At 35.5% G+C, this 16,874-nt stretch overlaps 1 protein-coding gene across 1 annotated transcript in view; it reads right to left on the bottom strand.

The window, feature by feature from the left end:
• LOC137643564 (probable ATP-dependent RNA helicase DHX35) overlaps nucleotides 1–16,874 on the bottom strand; it is a 219,407-nt gene that overhangs the window by 7,646 nt on the left and 194,887 nt on the right. Inside the window, exons 11-13 of the mRNA XM_068376297.1 lie at nucleotides 13,416–13,534; nucleotides 12,463–12,646; nucleotides 6,939–7,092 (exon numbers count right to left, since the gene is read on the bottom strand). Of these exons, the coding sequence (XP_068232398.1) occupies nucleotides 6,939–7,092; nucleotides 12,463–12,646; nucleotides 13,416–13,534 (457 nt within the window). The remainder of the gene's footprint in view (nucleotides 1–6,938; nucleotides 7,093–12,462; nucleotides 12,647–13,415; nucleotides 13,535–16,874) is intronic.

Here is a 16,874-nt window from a genome sequence, read left to right as displayed (position 1 = left end):
CAAAGAAATTCTTTCATAAAACATTAAATTTAAAAAATTTTAAATTCTTTAAATACGATATAACGGGCTCAACGTTGATTAACTTCGGTTCCAAGTTAGGACCGCCTACTATCAGGAAAGGTCGCATATAAACAAAACATAAAAATTTATTTTATATGTTTATAATAAATGGAAAGTTAATCGAAGAGGCCTAATAAAGGCGGAGAGATATAAAATATATAGATCTATAACGTGTTAAGCAAAATTACTAAAAACCTAAACACACTTCCGTCTAAGGGAAGGGTCGGCCATTTAAAAGTGAAAGAGAGTCCATACTCTCTTTGTCACCATAATTAAATCTATCCAAAACGAGTTCAAGTTTTGAGATGAAGATAAAACCCCTGCATAGCGAAAGCTCAAAACTAGAATAGTGTACTTCACCAAATAGTTGTGAAAACAAATCCAGTTAGTAACAGCGTATTAGTAGGTCTTGCCGGTAGCCCGACAGAGAGAAAATTGGTTCTTTGTTTGCTTGGAGTACTAAGTACCTGCTCGACAGATGGCGCTGTTGATGTACACCCCCACCTGCATAGCGATCGCTGGCGTATTTTGACCGTAGGTTTTTCTGTCGAGCAACAGAGTTGCAGCTATATGATCACCGGCTAAGTTTAATATTGAAAAAATATGATTCATACAAGCCCTACCTCTTCTAAAACCACCCTGTACTTCCAAGATTGCATTCTCTGTTTTATCCTTAATCCTATTAATCAGTACTCTACCATACACTTTTCCAACTACACTCAACAAACTAATACCTCTTGAATTACAACACTCATGCACATCTCCCTTACCCTTATATAGTGGTACAATACATGCACAGACCCAATCTACTGGTACCATTGACAACACAAAACACACATTAAACAATCTCACCAACCATTCAAGTACAGTCACATCCCCTTCCTTCAACATCTCAGCTTTCACACCATCCATACCAGATGCTTTTCCTACTCTCGTTTCATCTAGTGCTCTCCTCACTTCCTCTATTGTAATCTCTCTCTCATTCTCATCTCCCATCACTGGCACCTCAACACCTGCAACAGCAATCATATCTGCCTCCCTATCATCCTCAACATTCAGCAAACTTTCAAAATATTCCGCCCACCTTTTCCTTGCCTCCTCTCCTTTTAACAACCTTCCATTTCCATCTTTCACTGTCTCTTCAATTCTTGCGCCGGCCTTCCTTACTCTCTTCACTTCTTTCCAAAACTTCTTCTTATTCTCTTCATATGACTGACCCAGTCCCTGACTCCACCTCAGGTCAGCTGCCCTCTTTGCCTCACGTACCTTGCGCTTTACTTCCACCTTTTGCTCTCTATATTTTTCATACTTCTCTATACTATTACTCTGCAGCCATTCTTCAAAAGCACTCTTTTTCTCTTCACTTTTACCTTCACTCCTTCATTCCACCATTCACTGCCCTTCCTCTTGCTGCCTCCAACAACCTTCTTGCCACATACATCACTTGCAATCCCAACAAAATTTTCTTTTGCTAACTTCCACTCCTCCTCTAAATTACCAGTTTCTCTTACTCTCACCTCGTCATATGCCATTTTCAACCTTTCCTGATATTTACTTTTTACCCCCGGTTTTATTAGCTCTTCAACCCTCACTAGCTCCCTTTTACATCCACCTACTCTATTCCCCCACTCTTTTGCTACAACTAATTTTCCTTCCACCAAAAAATGATCAGACATACCGTTAGCCATACCCCTAAACACGTGCACGTCTTTCAATCTTCCAAACATTCTTTTAGTTATCAACACATAATCCATTAATGCCCTTTCTACTACTCTTCCATTTGCCACTCTTACCCATGTATACTTATTTTTATCTTTCTTTTTAAAAAAGCTAGCACTTATTACCATCTCTTGTTCAACACACATATCTACCAGTCTCTCACCACTCTCATTTTCACCTGGTACGCCATACTTCCCAATGACACCTTCTACCTCTCCAGCGCCCACTCTAGCATTTAAGTCACCCATAACAACTACATAATTCCTTCTACCCAGTCCTTCTACACACCTAGTTAATTCACTCCAGAATTCATTCCGCTCTTCTTCACTTTTCTCACTACCTGGCCCATACGCACTGACAAACGCCCAACATTCCCTACCCAACCTAACCCTTACCCACATTAACCTAGATGATATCTCCTTCCATTCCACTACTTTACCTGTCATCCATTCACTCAGCAATAAAGCCACACCCTCTCTTGATTCTAAAAAAAATGAGAGATGCATTCACTTAGACTTGAGGGATCCTGTGAGGAAAGGAAACAAGGAAATGAGTAAACTACAAAAGAAGTACCGTGTAATGAACAGTTAAAATATAAAGTTATAAGAATAGTAATAACGTTAAATTAGATCTTTCATATATAAGCTATATAGAATAGTGTGCTTGAGTGTACCCTAAGGCAAGAGAACACTACCCCAAGACACTGGAAGACCATGGTACAGAGGCTATGGCACTACCCAAGATAAGAGGTCAATGGTTTGAGTTTGGCAAATACTTTTCATAGAAGAGCTGCTTACCATTGTTAAAGAGTCTCTTCTATCCTTACTAAGAGAGGAAAGTAACCACTGAAAAATTAGTGTGGCGGTTAGCCCATTGAGCAGAGAATATTTGTTTAGTAATCTCAGCATTTCAGGTGTATGAGGACAAAGTAGCATGTGGAAAGTATAGGTCAGACTATTCAGTGTAATTGTAGGCAAAGGAAAATGAGCCTTAACCAGAGAGAGGGATCCAATGTATTGTAGTACTGTCTGGTCAGTCAAAGGACCCAATAACACTCTGGCGGTAGTACCTCGAGCAATAACCTCATCTTCCATGTAGCCAGATGTAGAGCAGGGACACCTGTAGAGCTGGGATGGGGCAATATTTTATGACAGGTCTGAATGAAAAAAAGTTTCAAATCATACAATAGGTTTTTTCATAACAACCCTTCTCATTCAGTAATGTATGCCTTTTACACCATTTTTCTTATCATTATCATCAAGTAGTTTAATCTACAATAAAATACAACACTTCACTCTCACAGTGCTGGTTCAAGGAATTTGTTTTAATAATTACTAGCAAGTTTAAATTTCATCTAAAAATTTTCAGTTGTTAAAAACAAGCATAAACATCTTCAATAAAGATCTGGCCAAAATTTCCTCAACTGTATTTTTTTCCCCAAAAACTGGAAATACTTGTTGGTTGAAGGTTGGACAGTCACACAAAATATGTTCAACTATTAATGTCGTCTTGCATCCTCTGCTAGCAAAGATTAGTTCTTGTGGGTTGTTTATCATGTATCCATGAGAGCAGCTAATTTAAAGAAAAGTTATATTCTTATAAAAAAAAATTATCATTTCAATACTTATCGAAAATTCCAAAATAAACTCAAAATACCAAGTCGTTCAACAAGAAAAAAAAAAAAGGCATGGAATATAAGATGGTTACAAGTTCCAATGATGTCATCAAGTGGTGTCACCAGTTTGGATTTCTTTTAATAATTTCAAAAATATAAGAATGAATTAAAGTGATGTAACTACAAAACCAACAAAAAATACCAGAAATACAAAAAAGAAAAAAAAAATGTATATTTTCTCTTTACTGCCGTACAGTAGAGAAAATGTGGGAAGAAAGTTGTTAGCAAGAATGAGGACACATCTGAGCACCATCTACTAAGGGTAACAACTCACTAGCTTAGCAGCCAAATTCACTGGAGAAAAAATTCCTCAAAATTATAATAGCTAAAATAAAAAAAGATCGAAACTAATCAACATGGTAATAACTAACTAAAAGGAAAAAAACACTGCAGAAGAGCAATGCAGCGTTTTCAAGGTGATCAAATAATTACTAATTTTTGACATTGAAATTAATGTAAAAAAATACCACAATGAAACTGCCCTATTCACCTTAATACCAGAATGGGGAAGGGGCTTAAGCCTTTTTACCGGTAACACCAAACCTCAGAAACTTCGAGTCCAGAGTTTTAAACTACAACTCAGAGACCTGGAACTGTTATAGTGCAAATAGGGAGGCAAGCAGGATATCATGAGTCCTGGGTAAGAATTGAAATAATTATATATTTCCATGAGAGTATTGAAATCATTGTATATTTCCATGAATCTTACTTTGGAACCATAGGTAATTAATTCAAAATAGCCAACTGTGACTGTTATGCCACCACCAACCTATCTAATCCCATGAGTTTAATAAAATGAAGACTGTCCAGAGGCTGCACAAAGGAAAAGAATGACAGTTTACAATTTGTAGAGTATTTTATATTTATCTTCCACTTTTATTCAGGTATGTTTACACATGCTTATTTACCTTGGGTTTTTTTTTTTTTTTTAAATGCAAAACATACATTATAAGTTCTATAAGGACAGAGTTGATCTTCCCGCAGTATATGTTTATATGGCATAGGTTGTTTCTTGAAAATAAAAGGACACACTTGATCCTAATTAAATGTATAATTTCTTCAAAGCCACAGGTTGTTTATTAGTTACTATTATTACAATTATTATCATCATTTGCTAAGCTACAACCTTAGTTGGATAAGAAAGGGCTACGATAGGGAAAATAGCCCAGTAAGGAAAAGGAAATAGATAAGCTATATAGGCTACAAAAAGCAATAAATAACAGTATAAAATACCTTAAACTCAGTAACAACATTAAAAAAGATCTGTCATATATAAACAGTGAAGAGAGAAGGGAAAAAATTGATCTTCATTCAATGTATGTCTAGGCTGTTCAATAGTTATTTGCTACCATTAATAATATATGTACAACAGATCTATATGATGCCAAGGTGAATGAGTATTTTATAATTACTTAACGATAGGTTAAAAAAAAGGGACGATTGGGTACACAAGCAAATCTAATTAGTGTTGCTTTGAGGATGTCATCCATGGGTGTTGTTGATGAAGTATCTTCCACAAGACTTGATGATGATGTAGGTTTTACAGTCAATACTGTAAATAATGTCTTTTGTCTTTTCTAGTAAGTCATGTTTCTGTATTCTACTTTTTGTCTTTTCCATTGAGACATTGTTCTGTATTTTAGTGTAATATAACCAAGAATACTTTTCATATTTGTTACCGTATATATCGAATATTACTCTTTTATGTCTTCCTTCTCAAGTCTAAGACTAAAAAATATTTTTTGGTTATTTAAGAAAATGATTAAGTTTGCTAGTGAAAAAAACGAGATGAACCACTTATTGAGCCTACAACAGGCTGATCCCCGATGCCACTTGATATAAGATGCAGAAGCTTTAAGAGAAGAATTCAATAACAGGGCATATTTTACAGTGACAGCTCAACATAAACATTGTTCACATACATAAATAAAGGCTGTTCATGAGTGCTTACTTCAGCAGGTGGAGGGGTATTAAGATCCACACTACCAACCCGGTCTTCTTTCTCGGAATCTGGTGAATGTATAGAGCTGACCGGATCCCGGCACTGTGAGAGCTTAGCAATAGAAGGGCACCAAGTAAATGGAAAGAGCGTAATAAGAGGAGAGTCATTCCACTAAATTGCGGTGTTTACTGACAGAACCCTTACTGACTGGCACATCAGAACTGGTAGGCATAATTTGAGAAATTAGCAAAGGATTTGAATACGTGCTAGTTAGGCTAGGATTGCCTCTTTTACCCAAAGGCTTGTTGGCCTTTTGAAATTGTACAAAGCTAGATAAATCAGAAAAAAATGTTTTGAAGTTCATCACAATCAACCCTGCTATCTTGGTAATAGCTGATGAGGCATAAGTAACCTCACTTTCACTGTAACCACCTAACCTAGTCTTCTCTAGCTTTTCCTCTGAATTAAAAAAAAAACACTTTCTTTTTCAAAATGAACGTTTACCAATTAATGATAATCTATGTTCCTTTGATGAACTGAAGGGGACCTGTATTCTTCACAAGCTTATCCCTAAAATGGGATGCAAAAGGAATGAGGATTATTATCACCCATCAATAAATCCCTTAATTAATCTCCACAAGGAGCAAAGACAAAAGAAAACATTTCCTTTGCTATACAATATTAAACTGGGTTTCTATGGAAACTTCCTGACCCAAAATCACAATCTGGAGCATGTATAGAAATGTTAAGACAAACGCGAGCCTATAAAAAACTGAAAGACAAAGAAATATGATCTACTTATGTGGTAGTATTGCCATGCCCCGACATATGATCCCGATGCTACATCTTAAAGGGCAGGGGAATGAAAAGTAAAGAAAAAATATTTTTTTAGTTTAAGGGTAAACGTCAACATGCAACCAGCTTTGAGAGAGAAGCAATATGAATGCCAGGAAAGTTTACAGGAATTACTTTAGGAAAAGTTGCGAAAGGATGGCAAATCAAAGCTAACAATGAAGAAGAAAAATAATTAAAATGACATATTTAACTATGAACAAATTAAATATATTTATTTTCCTACTTCATTTTGCTGTTTTGAACTTTGTATGTACTGCATTCTGCAAAACCCTATTCATTACACATTATATATTTTCTTCCTCAGTGTGGATATTGTTGATTAATTAGGAATATTTTTTAGTTGAAAGATTTAATATACACTGACTTATGGGCTATGGAGTAAGCATTGATAACATAACAGTAAACTTGCTGTTTCACATTATCTATGACGATTATGTGTAATGCAAAGCTTACCTAAAAACCACAAATTTGGTTAATTTCTGTGATTGCTTAGGACGAACTTCATAACACTACAGTAATCAATCACTTCACTTTCATTTTGTATGCTTCTTTCATAGGCATTTTAAAGGTTAATATGCCATGGTTTGGAATAACTTGAACTAGCAGGTTGATTGCCAAGTCCAAATGTAAAATAATCTCAAAGAATATTCGGTTCTATTTTTATGTACAAAACAGTTCAATACGTACCACTGGGGCTGTTTTTGTGTGTACAGTACTGATGACGGATGAATATAAAGATCCTGGTTTCCTCTTACAGTACGGTAACTGCCTGAATGATGTAGGTAAGCAGCATTAGGGAACATACCAGCAGTAATGCACTTGCAAACAGCATCTACACCACCTGGAAAAAATACACAATAAATAAACATACTACACAAGATATATTTTAAAGATCTTTCAAAGTTAGGAAATATAGGAAAATAGTAGCATTTTTATTACAAATGTTTATATAACTCTTCACTTTACTCGATTAAAAGTGAAATTAATTTTCTCCTGAACTCCTACCAGGCTATTTCTACTGGAATTTACAGGGCCGTCATACATAGATAACCACTGCCTCCTGACCATCCGTTCCTCACCCTTCTTATTAGGAAGGAACCTTTTAAGAAAAGAATTTCCAATCTCTTTATAGGGTATAGATCAATGCTTTATTTGGTGCACAAACATCTGGAATTAGATATCCGATAATATAATGGATATATTTAAGCCTGTTAGTATTAAAAGGCCTACAATAATCAGGTCTACTTGTCAGGTTTGGAATTTTTTTCTTACATAGTTAGAATGTCTAGTTTGAATCTTTGTGAAAACTTCACTCAGGAATTTAACATCTCGATGCAAAATAGTCTGCAAGCAAAGTGAGGCTTTGGAGGCATAAGATGATTGTCTCTCTTTTATCTTCATTTAGAAGTAGATAATTTTAAGATTAATAGTCTGTTGCAATTTTTTTCACTTCCACTTCCTTTATTAGGAATGGTTATATCTTAATTCCAAATTCAAACCATTGTTCTCTAGTCTTAGGTAGTGCCATATCTTCTGTACCATGGTGTTCCACTGTCTTGGATTAAAGTTCTCTTGCTTGAGGGTACACTCAGGCACACTATTCTATCTTGCTTATCTTCCTTTTGTTTTGTTAGTTTTATTGTTCATATAGGAGATATTTATTTTGATGTTACTGTTCTTGAAATATTTTATTTTTCCTTATTTCCTTTCCTCACTGAGCTATTTTCCCTGTTGGGGCCCCTGATCTTACACCATCTTGCTTTTCCTACTAGGGTTGTAGCTTAGCAATTATTAATAATAATACTGGAATTTACTGGGCCCTCATACATAGATAACCCCTGCCTTCTGACCAACCGTTCCTCACCCTTCTTATTATATATCCAAACCATTTCCATCTTTGTGTTCTTATTTTTTATTCACCTTCTTGATATCACATCTCTCAATTAATTTCCCATTCTTGATATGATCTTCCCACCATATCCCCATGCCATTGTCACATTGTTAAATCTAGTTTCCTTGTCATTGTATTGTACATGTTCTTGCTACATAAAATAATACAAGCCTTACGTAACCATCGCAAGTCTTTGATGTATCTACGAACAGGAAACTTTTATTAACCAGTAATCGAGCTATGTATTTCCATCTAATTGATGACACAGCCACTCTCTTTATTACTGCTATCTTATCACCTGCTTTACTGCTCAATGTCTCCAAAGTGACTGGAATGCTCTGCCTTTTGTAAGACCTTCCCATTCATTAAGTGTTCTCAATCCCTCTTATCTTTATCATTTGCCCTTTGTACATTCTGTTCACGTTTTGTCCCGTTTATGACGTCTATTACGATCATCCCAAAATATATCCCATAACAGCCACAGAGCACTTTCTTTATTATACTTTTTATTTTGTTTCTTTTTGAGTCACTCTACATTGATTTTCAGCTCTCTCCTCTCCATGTTCTCATTCACTGCCTTTAGTTATCCTAGAGATTTATGTCATAACTTATTCAAAATACTTCAATGATAAAGGAAATGTTTATTATTTTATTATTGTTATTACTAGCTAAGATACAACTCTTGTTGAAAAAGCTTGATGCCATAAGTACAAGGGCTCCAACGTGTAAAATAGCCCAGTGAGGAAAGGAAATAAGGAAATAAATAAACTATATAAGAATTATTAAATAAATAATATAAAATACATTAAATTCAGTAATTTTAAAATGAAGAGTGAAGTAAAAGATGACAAATGTCGAAGTATTGATTTAACAGCTCAATATAGAGACGACTGGCGAAATCTCACCGAGGCCCTTTGCATCAATAGGTGTAGGAGATGATGATGATGATGAATGTTAAAATAGATCTGTTACACATAAAATACAAAGAGTTTATATATGACAGATGAAATACACAATTCAGGATATATACAGTGAACCCTCGTTTATCGCGGTAGATAGGTTCCAGACCCGGCCGCGATAGGTGAAAATCCGCGAAGTAGTGACAGCATATTTACCTATTTATTTAACATGTATATTCACACTTTTAAAACTTTCCCTTGTACGTAGTACTGTTAACAAACTACCCTTTAATGTACAGAACACTTAATGCATGTACTAACGTACCCTAAACTAAAAAAGGCACAAATATTAAGGGCGACTTTATATCATGCGTTTCCTAAACACGCCAAAAAGCACGATAAAAAATGGCAACCAATGTTTTGTTTAGGTTTATCTCTGATTATAATGAAGAAACAAACGCATTTACACATCTGTGTATAGGTTAGTTTCTGCATCGATTATATTGATTATTCAGTACAGTATGTTGATTTGGTTATTACTAATGTTTTACTTAATTTTTCTTAGGACTTCCAAATGAAATTTTTTTCTTTATGACGCCGCCTGAAACGACGGCGTCATAAAGTACGCTCAGTAAACAAACTCAGGAATTTAACGCGCATGATGAAAGTGATAAATAATGATATTACAGTAAAAGCTTAATAAAATATGTTATTACAAATATTATTTACCGTATCTATATAAAATCATACATACGTAGCAAAGCAGGAAAACAATCTATGAGAGAGAGAGAGAGAGAGAGTTGTTTTACATACGTAAATGTAAATTTTAAACAAAAAAAAAATAGCCCCATTTCATATAAAATAGATTACAAATATTTTACTTTATCATATTACAGTAGTCTGTATAATACTGTAAAGTTCAGTACAGTATGTTGTTGTTAAAGTCGTGGCGATGAAATTCTCACGAAGCAAAAACACGCCATTTGAGTACAACAGCTGATTCTCTCTCTCTCTCTCTCTCTCTCTCTCTCTCTCTCTCTCTCTCTCTCTCTCTCTCTCTCTCTCTCTCTCTCTCTCTCTCTCTCTCTTCGTGTTATACAATACTTACATTTAGATGAAGAAGCTAAAATTAGTTTTCTTAGTGTCAATTAAATATGAAACGAAATAATTAGGCCGAGTCTACATCCATTTCAATCATAGCTAAAAATACGGCATCCGATTTCATCAGCAAACCACTATTTTTTGGGAAATATCATTTTATTCTAGAAAATTGCCACTCTTTAAATAGTTAATTGCACATTAAGAAAGTGTGTACATGTACTTTTGTTTTTAAATTTCGGGTTTGTTTTAAAAATCGAGTATTGTTGACTTCTTTTTTTTTTTACTTTTGGCTGTGATTAGATCAGCTGTCATCTAGCTGCCGCTCTTGAGTGTGTACGAATACACTAACAAAGTATCATTTATACCATTTCTTAACTTATTCAAACTGTCTACAGTATACAGTTGATATTACATCAGCACCAATGTGTTATAACCTATCAATTTTTTTTGTTTATTACATTTAAACCCCCCCCCCCCACTCTCTCTCTCTCTCTCTCTCTCTCTCTCTCTCTCTCTCTCTCTCTGTGGGCTACTTTTCACTACCTCCCATTCCTTACCTCTCTCTATCTCTCTAACAAATGATATCTTTGTTGCTCCTCAAAGTTTCATTTATATTGAAAACCAATCACGATTCAATTTTCCTTACTTTCTCCAATCTCGCACCATCGGTCACTTCGCGGTATTTTCGATATTTCTGGAAAATCCGCGATATATGTATATACATGGGTTATGAAAAAAATCCGCGAAGTGGTGAATCCGCGATGGTCGAACCGCGAAGTAGCGAGGGTTCACTGTATATTATCCAGTATCTAGCAGAGCAATCACTTTTTATAATGATAATTCACTGAGCCACTCAAAAGCATTTTTAAATGGAACAGAAACTATCCTCTCTTTATTAGTTTTTAGTAAAAATGTCAAGTGAATCAGTTAATGCCAAATATTGAAAAGAAAAGAACCCCCAGAAAGACAGTTACGCAATATTTCTTATAAAGGGGGGACTCGCTTCCTCATTAACAGTAAAACTAGCTCTTCACCACCTTAAATTAAGTCACCAACTATTTATAGTGTAGATAAACTGAAGTTCATTTATTCCATGTTTATTATTGGGTCCTTTGAATAGCCAGGAAGTGCTGCAATGAGTCCCTCTCTTGTTATGGCTCATTTTTCCTTTGCCTCCACATACACCGAATAGTCTGGCCTATTTTCGATACATTCTTTTTTTCCCTTATACACTTGACAATACTCAAATAAATTAACCAAAAAATTCTAAGGGGTTAACTACTGCAATATAATTGTTCAGTAGCTACTTTCCACTTGGTAAGGGTAGAAGAGACTCTTCTAGAAGGAACTCCAAATTCAAACCATGAGTAGCCATAGCCTCTGTACGATGGTCTTCCACTGTCTGAGTTAGAATTCGCTTGCTTGAGGGTAAAATCAGGCACGCTAGTCTGTCGGTTTACTTATTTTATTTCCTCACTGAGCTATATCCCTGTTGGAGCCCTTAGGCTTATAGCATCCTGCATTTCCAACTAGGGTTGTAGTTTAGCTAGTATCAATAATAATAATAATAGTAGATTAATCTATATGAATTCCAAATTTTGTTCTCGTCTTTGGGTATGCTTTTATAAATCTATGTACAGTACTTTAATATTGAAAACTGTAAATATGGCCAATAATAGGAGAATCCTTGCATGGGGAACAGATCAAATATATATTCATTCATTCTAATGGGAAAAATTGTTTTAGTGTTCTAACAATTTGTAACAAATTATATTATATCTCCAAGGTACCACTGTATGGTCTTGATCAGTTTTCATTAATGTGCTTTGTTAATTCAAAGATGATCATATCTTCAGAAAATTCAGTTGGTATTATGGGTGCTAGACAGAAGGGAGTTTGATGATGACGACAGCTTCATAAAACCAATCTGAAACTATTGTTAGGAATTGGGTATGAACGAAAGTTCATTACTTCTCTTGTAGTTTATTCATTTCCTTTCCTCATTGGGCTATTATTTTTCCTTGTTGAAGCCCTTGGGATTTTAACATCCTGCTTTTCCAACTATGGTTGTAGCTTAGCTAATACAGTAGTAGTAGTAGTAGTAGTAGTAGTAGTAGTAGTAGTAGTAATAATGATAATAATATTAATACTGTGACATCAAAATAAGAAAGTTACTCTTTTTTCTCAAGATACAATGACCCAGAACAACGGTACAATAAGTGAAAATATTAAGGTTTCTCATTTTGATATTGATCACAACAGGAAAAATATCCCAGAATTTTAATAAATATAAATTCAGAAAATAATTTATAAGTTTTACCTTCACTAGATGTTAAAGGAACCTCAAATTTTGTTATGAGTTTCTCCATTCTTTTTCGTATTTCACTTGCCCTCTTCAGAGCTCGGTGGTTAAGAAAATGTTCTGAGCACCAGTGCTTGCTTTCTTTCTTTTTTACATAGGCTGTGAACACATTTAGTAGAGTGATCAGATCACCTTCATCTACCTGGAAGGCAAAAAAGCTATTAAAAAAATCAAAATATATACAAGTCTATGTGAGGTAATGTAGTACAGAAATTCCTCAACTTACAAACTCAATAGGTTTCAAGAAGCAGTTTGTAAGTTGAATTTTGTTAAATTCTGGCCTAGGGTAGGCTTCACCTAACTCCCATGTCTACAATTTTTAGCTGCAAAAGTCAACATATAGTCCCATTTCCTATTGCAAATATCTTCTTGCTTACTGCATTAATTTGTATAATTCTGTTTCATTATAATATTTCATTATGAACTTTCGATACAATATCAAGATTAACTATTTCAGTTGGATTTGTGTTTGTATCTCCGAATGTTTGCAAGTTGAGGACCTTCTTCTGTACTAGAATTTTAAAGTTTTTACAACATACAATATTTTATCATACAAACCCATCAATCATATTGTCTTACAATTAGTCTAAATAGTGCCTAGGTACACGCCTTCTGTGCTCTAGGAGGTAGAAATGGGATTGATCTTGTATGTGCCGTTGATGGTAAATGTACTACAGAATTGAGACTACGCTAAAAACATTCAGTGAAAAGATTAAAATACAATTTTCAAAAGATGAGAAACTAGCAACAATTAAATATGTGAAACAAGCTCATTGCACACAACAAAAAGTTAAAAGCTTTCTCAGAACTGAGAAAGACTTCCAATATTTACTTAGGACAGGAATTACAGTAACTTTGAGGGATTGACAAATGAAATTTGGAGAAATACAAATCATAAACCATTATGATACCTCAAATTTTCTGTGGATAATCTTGGCAGCATGACCTTGACCCTTTTTCTTTATGAAGATATTCTGGACTTGCAACATGGCTACTATGGATAAAATTTCCTGGGAACAACCAAATTCACCTGCAAAATATGTATGAATCAATCGTATAGTTTACAAACAAACATTGTAATTTTTAAACATTGTTGTTTCTTTTCAAATAGAAATTTGTTATTTTACACCAACACTATTTGTGCATCAAAAATTGATCAGACAAGTCATAACACTTAAAGCTGGTCAAATATGCACTAGAAGCCCTCAACTACTTTGATGGTAGTAAATCACTCCAAGTGTCTGGACTTGCTATGAGAAATTAAGAGTTTGTGAGGTTTATATAAAAAACTCAATATTTCACTATAAAATATTTCTATACTTTTTAAATATGAAAAATTTGGAAATAATCAGCATTTTTCCTAACTATACAAACCTATAGCTCTTTACGTAGGAGCATTTATTTCAACGAAGCTGAAACTAGCTGATAAAGCTTTTGCGAGGTGTAACTACCCTCCGCTAGTTAGTGGGGGGAAGGAGTGGAGTAGGCTAGCCACGCTCATACCAACTCTAGCAACTAACCTTCACTTTTGCAATTATTATCATTTTTATCATTATTGATATTATCATTATTGCTTGCTAAGCTACAAACCTACTTGTAAATCAGGATGCTATAAGCCCAGAGGCCCTAACAGGGAAAATAGCTCAGTGAGGAAAGGGAACAAGGAATAATAAAATATTCTAAGAACAGTAAAAACATTAAAATAAATATTTCCATTATAAACTATAAAAACTTAAACAAAAAAGAGGAAGAGAAATAAGATAGAATAGTGTTCTTGAGTGTACCCTCAAGCAAGAGAACTCTAACCCAAGATAGTGGAAGACTATGGTACAGAGGCTATGGCACAACTGAAGACTAGAGAACAATGGTTTGATTTTGGAGTGTCCTTCTTCTAGAAGAGCTGCTTACTATAAGCTACCCTTACCAAGAAGAAAGTAGCCACTGAAGAATTACAGTGGAGTAGTTAACCCCTTCGGTGAAAAAGAATTGTTTGGTAATATCAGTGTTGACAGGTGTATGAGAACAGAGGAGAATCTGTAAAGAATAAGCCAGACTATTCGGTGTATGCATAGGCAAAGGAAAAGTGAATCATCACCAAAAAGAAGGATCAAATGTAGTACTGTCTATCCAGTCAAAGGACCTCCCGGGGGTAGGTGATGGCAGGTCCAGTATGTGAAAAGAGCTCTGGGTCTGTATAGCCAGGAAATATACATATTTTCAAAACTGTAATTTGTTCCAGCACAACATACAAACCTTTAGCTCTTTACGTAGGAGACTCAGCTTGAGGTGGGTGGAAGTCTTAAAACTAACTAACTGGAAGACTGTCCTGAGGTAATCTCTTATGCTTTGCACGAGTTATTTAGTAAGCACCCTGATATACCTCGTTATCTCTATAGGATAACAGCTGGCTCCCTCTGCTTACCCAATCGCAAGACCTCTTGTAGTTATTCCTTAAACGGAGAACCCGGGAGCCTCCAGGAAGGCTACAACAGACGAGCAGCGTCGTCTGACAGAGACTCACCTACAGCAGTGCTAGGGGAAGCAATAGAGGTCCCTGACATGCAGGGTTGTCCCGGAGTCACAAGTGCGCTGCTTGTACTTAACCAACTGCCAGGGGAAGCCGATCGAGCAGAGTTAGAATGGTGAGATCAAGCTAACAGAGAGGTTTCTTTCCTTTAACGGCTAACCTCAAAGAGAAAGAATTTCTCTTAGCCTTCTTCTTCCGGCACCTGCTAAACCTCAGCCACTAGGAGGATGACCACTCGAGACACTCAGGGCAGGGACTATGAAGATTGGTCTCCTTGGCCGACATGAAGGTGCCACATTGGCGCCCATAAAAACCTGCATATTTAAGATCCTCACGGCAACTCACACCTGAAGTAGAAAAAGTATGATGGAAATGTTTCAAGCTTTAGGCCGTTATGGGAAATTATAATTCCTGAGGTTTTGCTAACGGGGAGTGAGATATGTCTCCACTCCACCGAGCTTAATCAAAAAGTAACAGTTAGTCGCTAGTGCTGGTGTGAAAGGGGGCTAGAATACCTGGCTCCTAGCTCCCGCTATCTAGCGGAGGGTAGTTATACCTCGCAAAAGCTTTATCAACTAGTATCAGCTTCACCGAAAAATACACCTATGTAAAGAGTGGAAGGTTTGTATGTTGCGCTGGAACAAATTGAAATTATTATATCTTTTGAAGCATGGACTTCTACAATGGTACAAAATTTTCAAAATGATGATTTGAGTGGTTATTCAACTAGATCCAAGTGTAGAGAGAGAGGAAATATTCACATTTGGGTTAGGTACCAAGTTGCTGAGGTTTGAACTAAAGGTTCTGTTTTAAGTACACTTGATGAGGATAAGAGTGAAGGTGACTGATTTTAATGCTCTGAAAGTATTGAAATACTGTATTATACTTCTATTTTAAAGATTTGCAGTTATTTCAATATTCAAATTGTGGAATTATTAAGGATGGTGGGATAGTCAACAATCAGCCATAAAAATGTTAAGGAAATCAATTCCTTCAGCGTAGACGTTTTAAATCACAAACCTCCCCCAAATAAACTTGATGTGGCTTAAGTGGAGGTTAGGACTATAGAGGTTACTTCTCTTCCAAGTCCGTGGCATGTGAAGTAGAACGCTTGAGACCTAAAAGCATACTCTTATAATACTATCAGTCTCTCATAGAAATGAGCTTTTCTGTATTATTATCATCATTATCATTATTATTAATATCATTATTATTATTACTGTATTATTATCATAATAATTACAGTATTATTGTTATCATTATTACCAGCTAAACCACAATCCTAAAAGAAAAGCAGGATGCTATAAGCCCAAGGGCTTGAACAGGAAAACAATAGCTCAGTGAGGAAAGGAAATAAATAAACTAAATGACATGTAATGAATAACTAAAATAAATTATTTTAAGAACGATAAGAACATTAAAGCAAATCTTTCACATATAGATTATAAAGAGACTTATGTTAGCCAAAAAAGCCTAGACATTCAAAGCAAAATTCATTAAGGAACAAAATTCCTATCCATTTGGACTTACAGTAGGTCCTCGGGTTACGACGGTCCCGACTTACGCGGTTTCGCCGTTACGAACGCGCCCCATAAAAATATAAAAATAATATTAAGCGTCGTTCCGTCTTACACCTTTAGCGTCGTAAGCGACGTAAACAATTGCGAACTAGTTTCTAGCGCGTGGTGGATGAATACGCTTTGCGGTGGTTGTGGGCGAGGAAGACGGCGTCGCTCAGTTCCACTCATACGCCATTTTTGGTTGTGATTGCCTGTTCTTTCTCTCACGTGTTTGATCGTTTTTTTGAACTTTTTGCCCTTCATTATGGCTCCAAAGCGCAAGG

Source organism: Palaemon carinicauda, chromosome 7, assembly GCF_036898095.1.
Source record: "Palaemon carinicauda isolate YSFRI2023 chromosome 7, ASM3689809v2, whole genome shotgun sequence".
NCBI lineage: Eukaryota > Metazoa > Arthropoda > Malacostraca > Decapoda > Palaemonidae > Palaemon > Palaemon carinicauda.
Note: the sequence above shows the minus strand (reverse complement) of the source record. Positions and strands in the feature narration are given on the sequence as shown.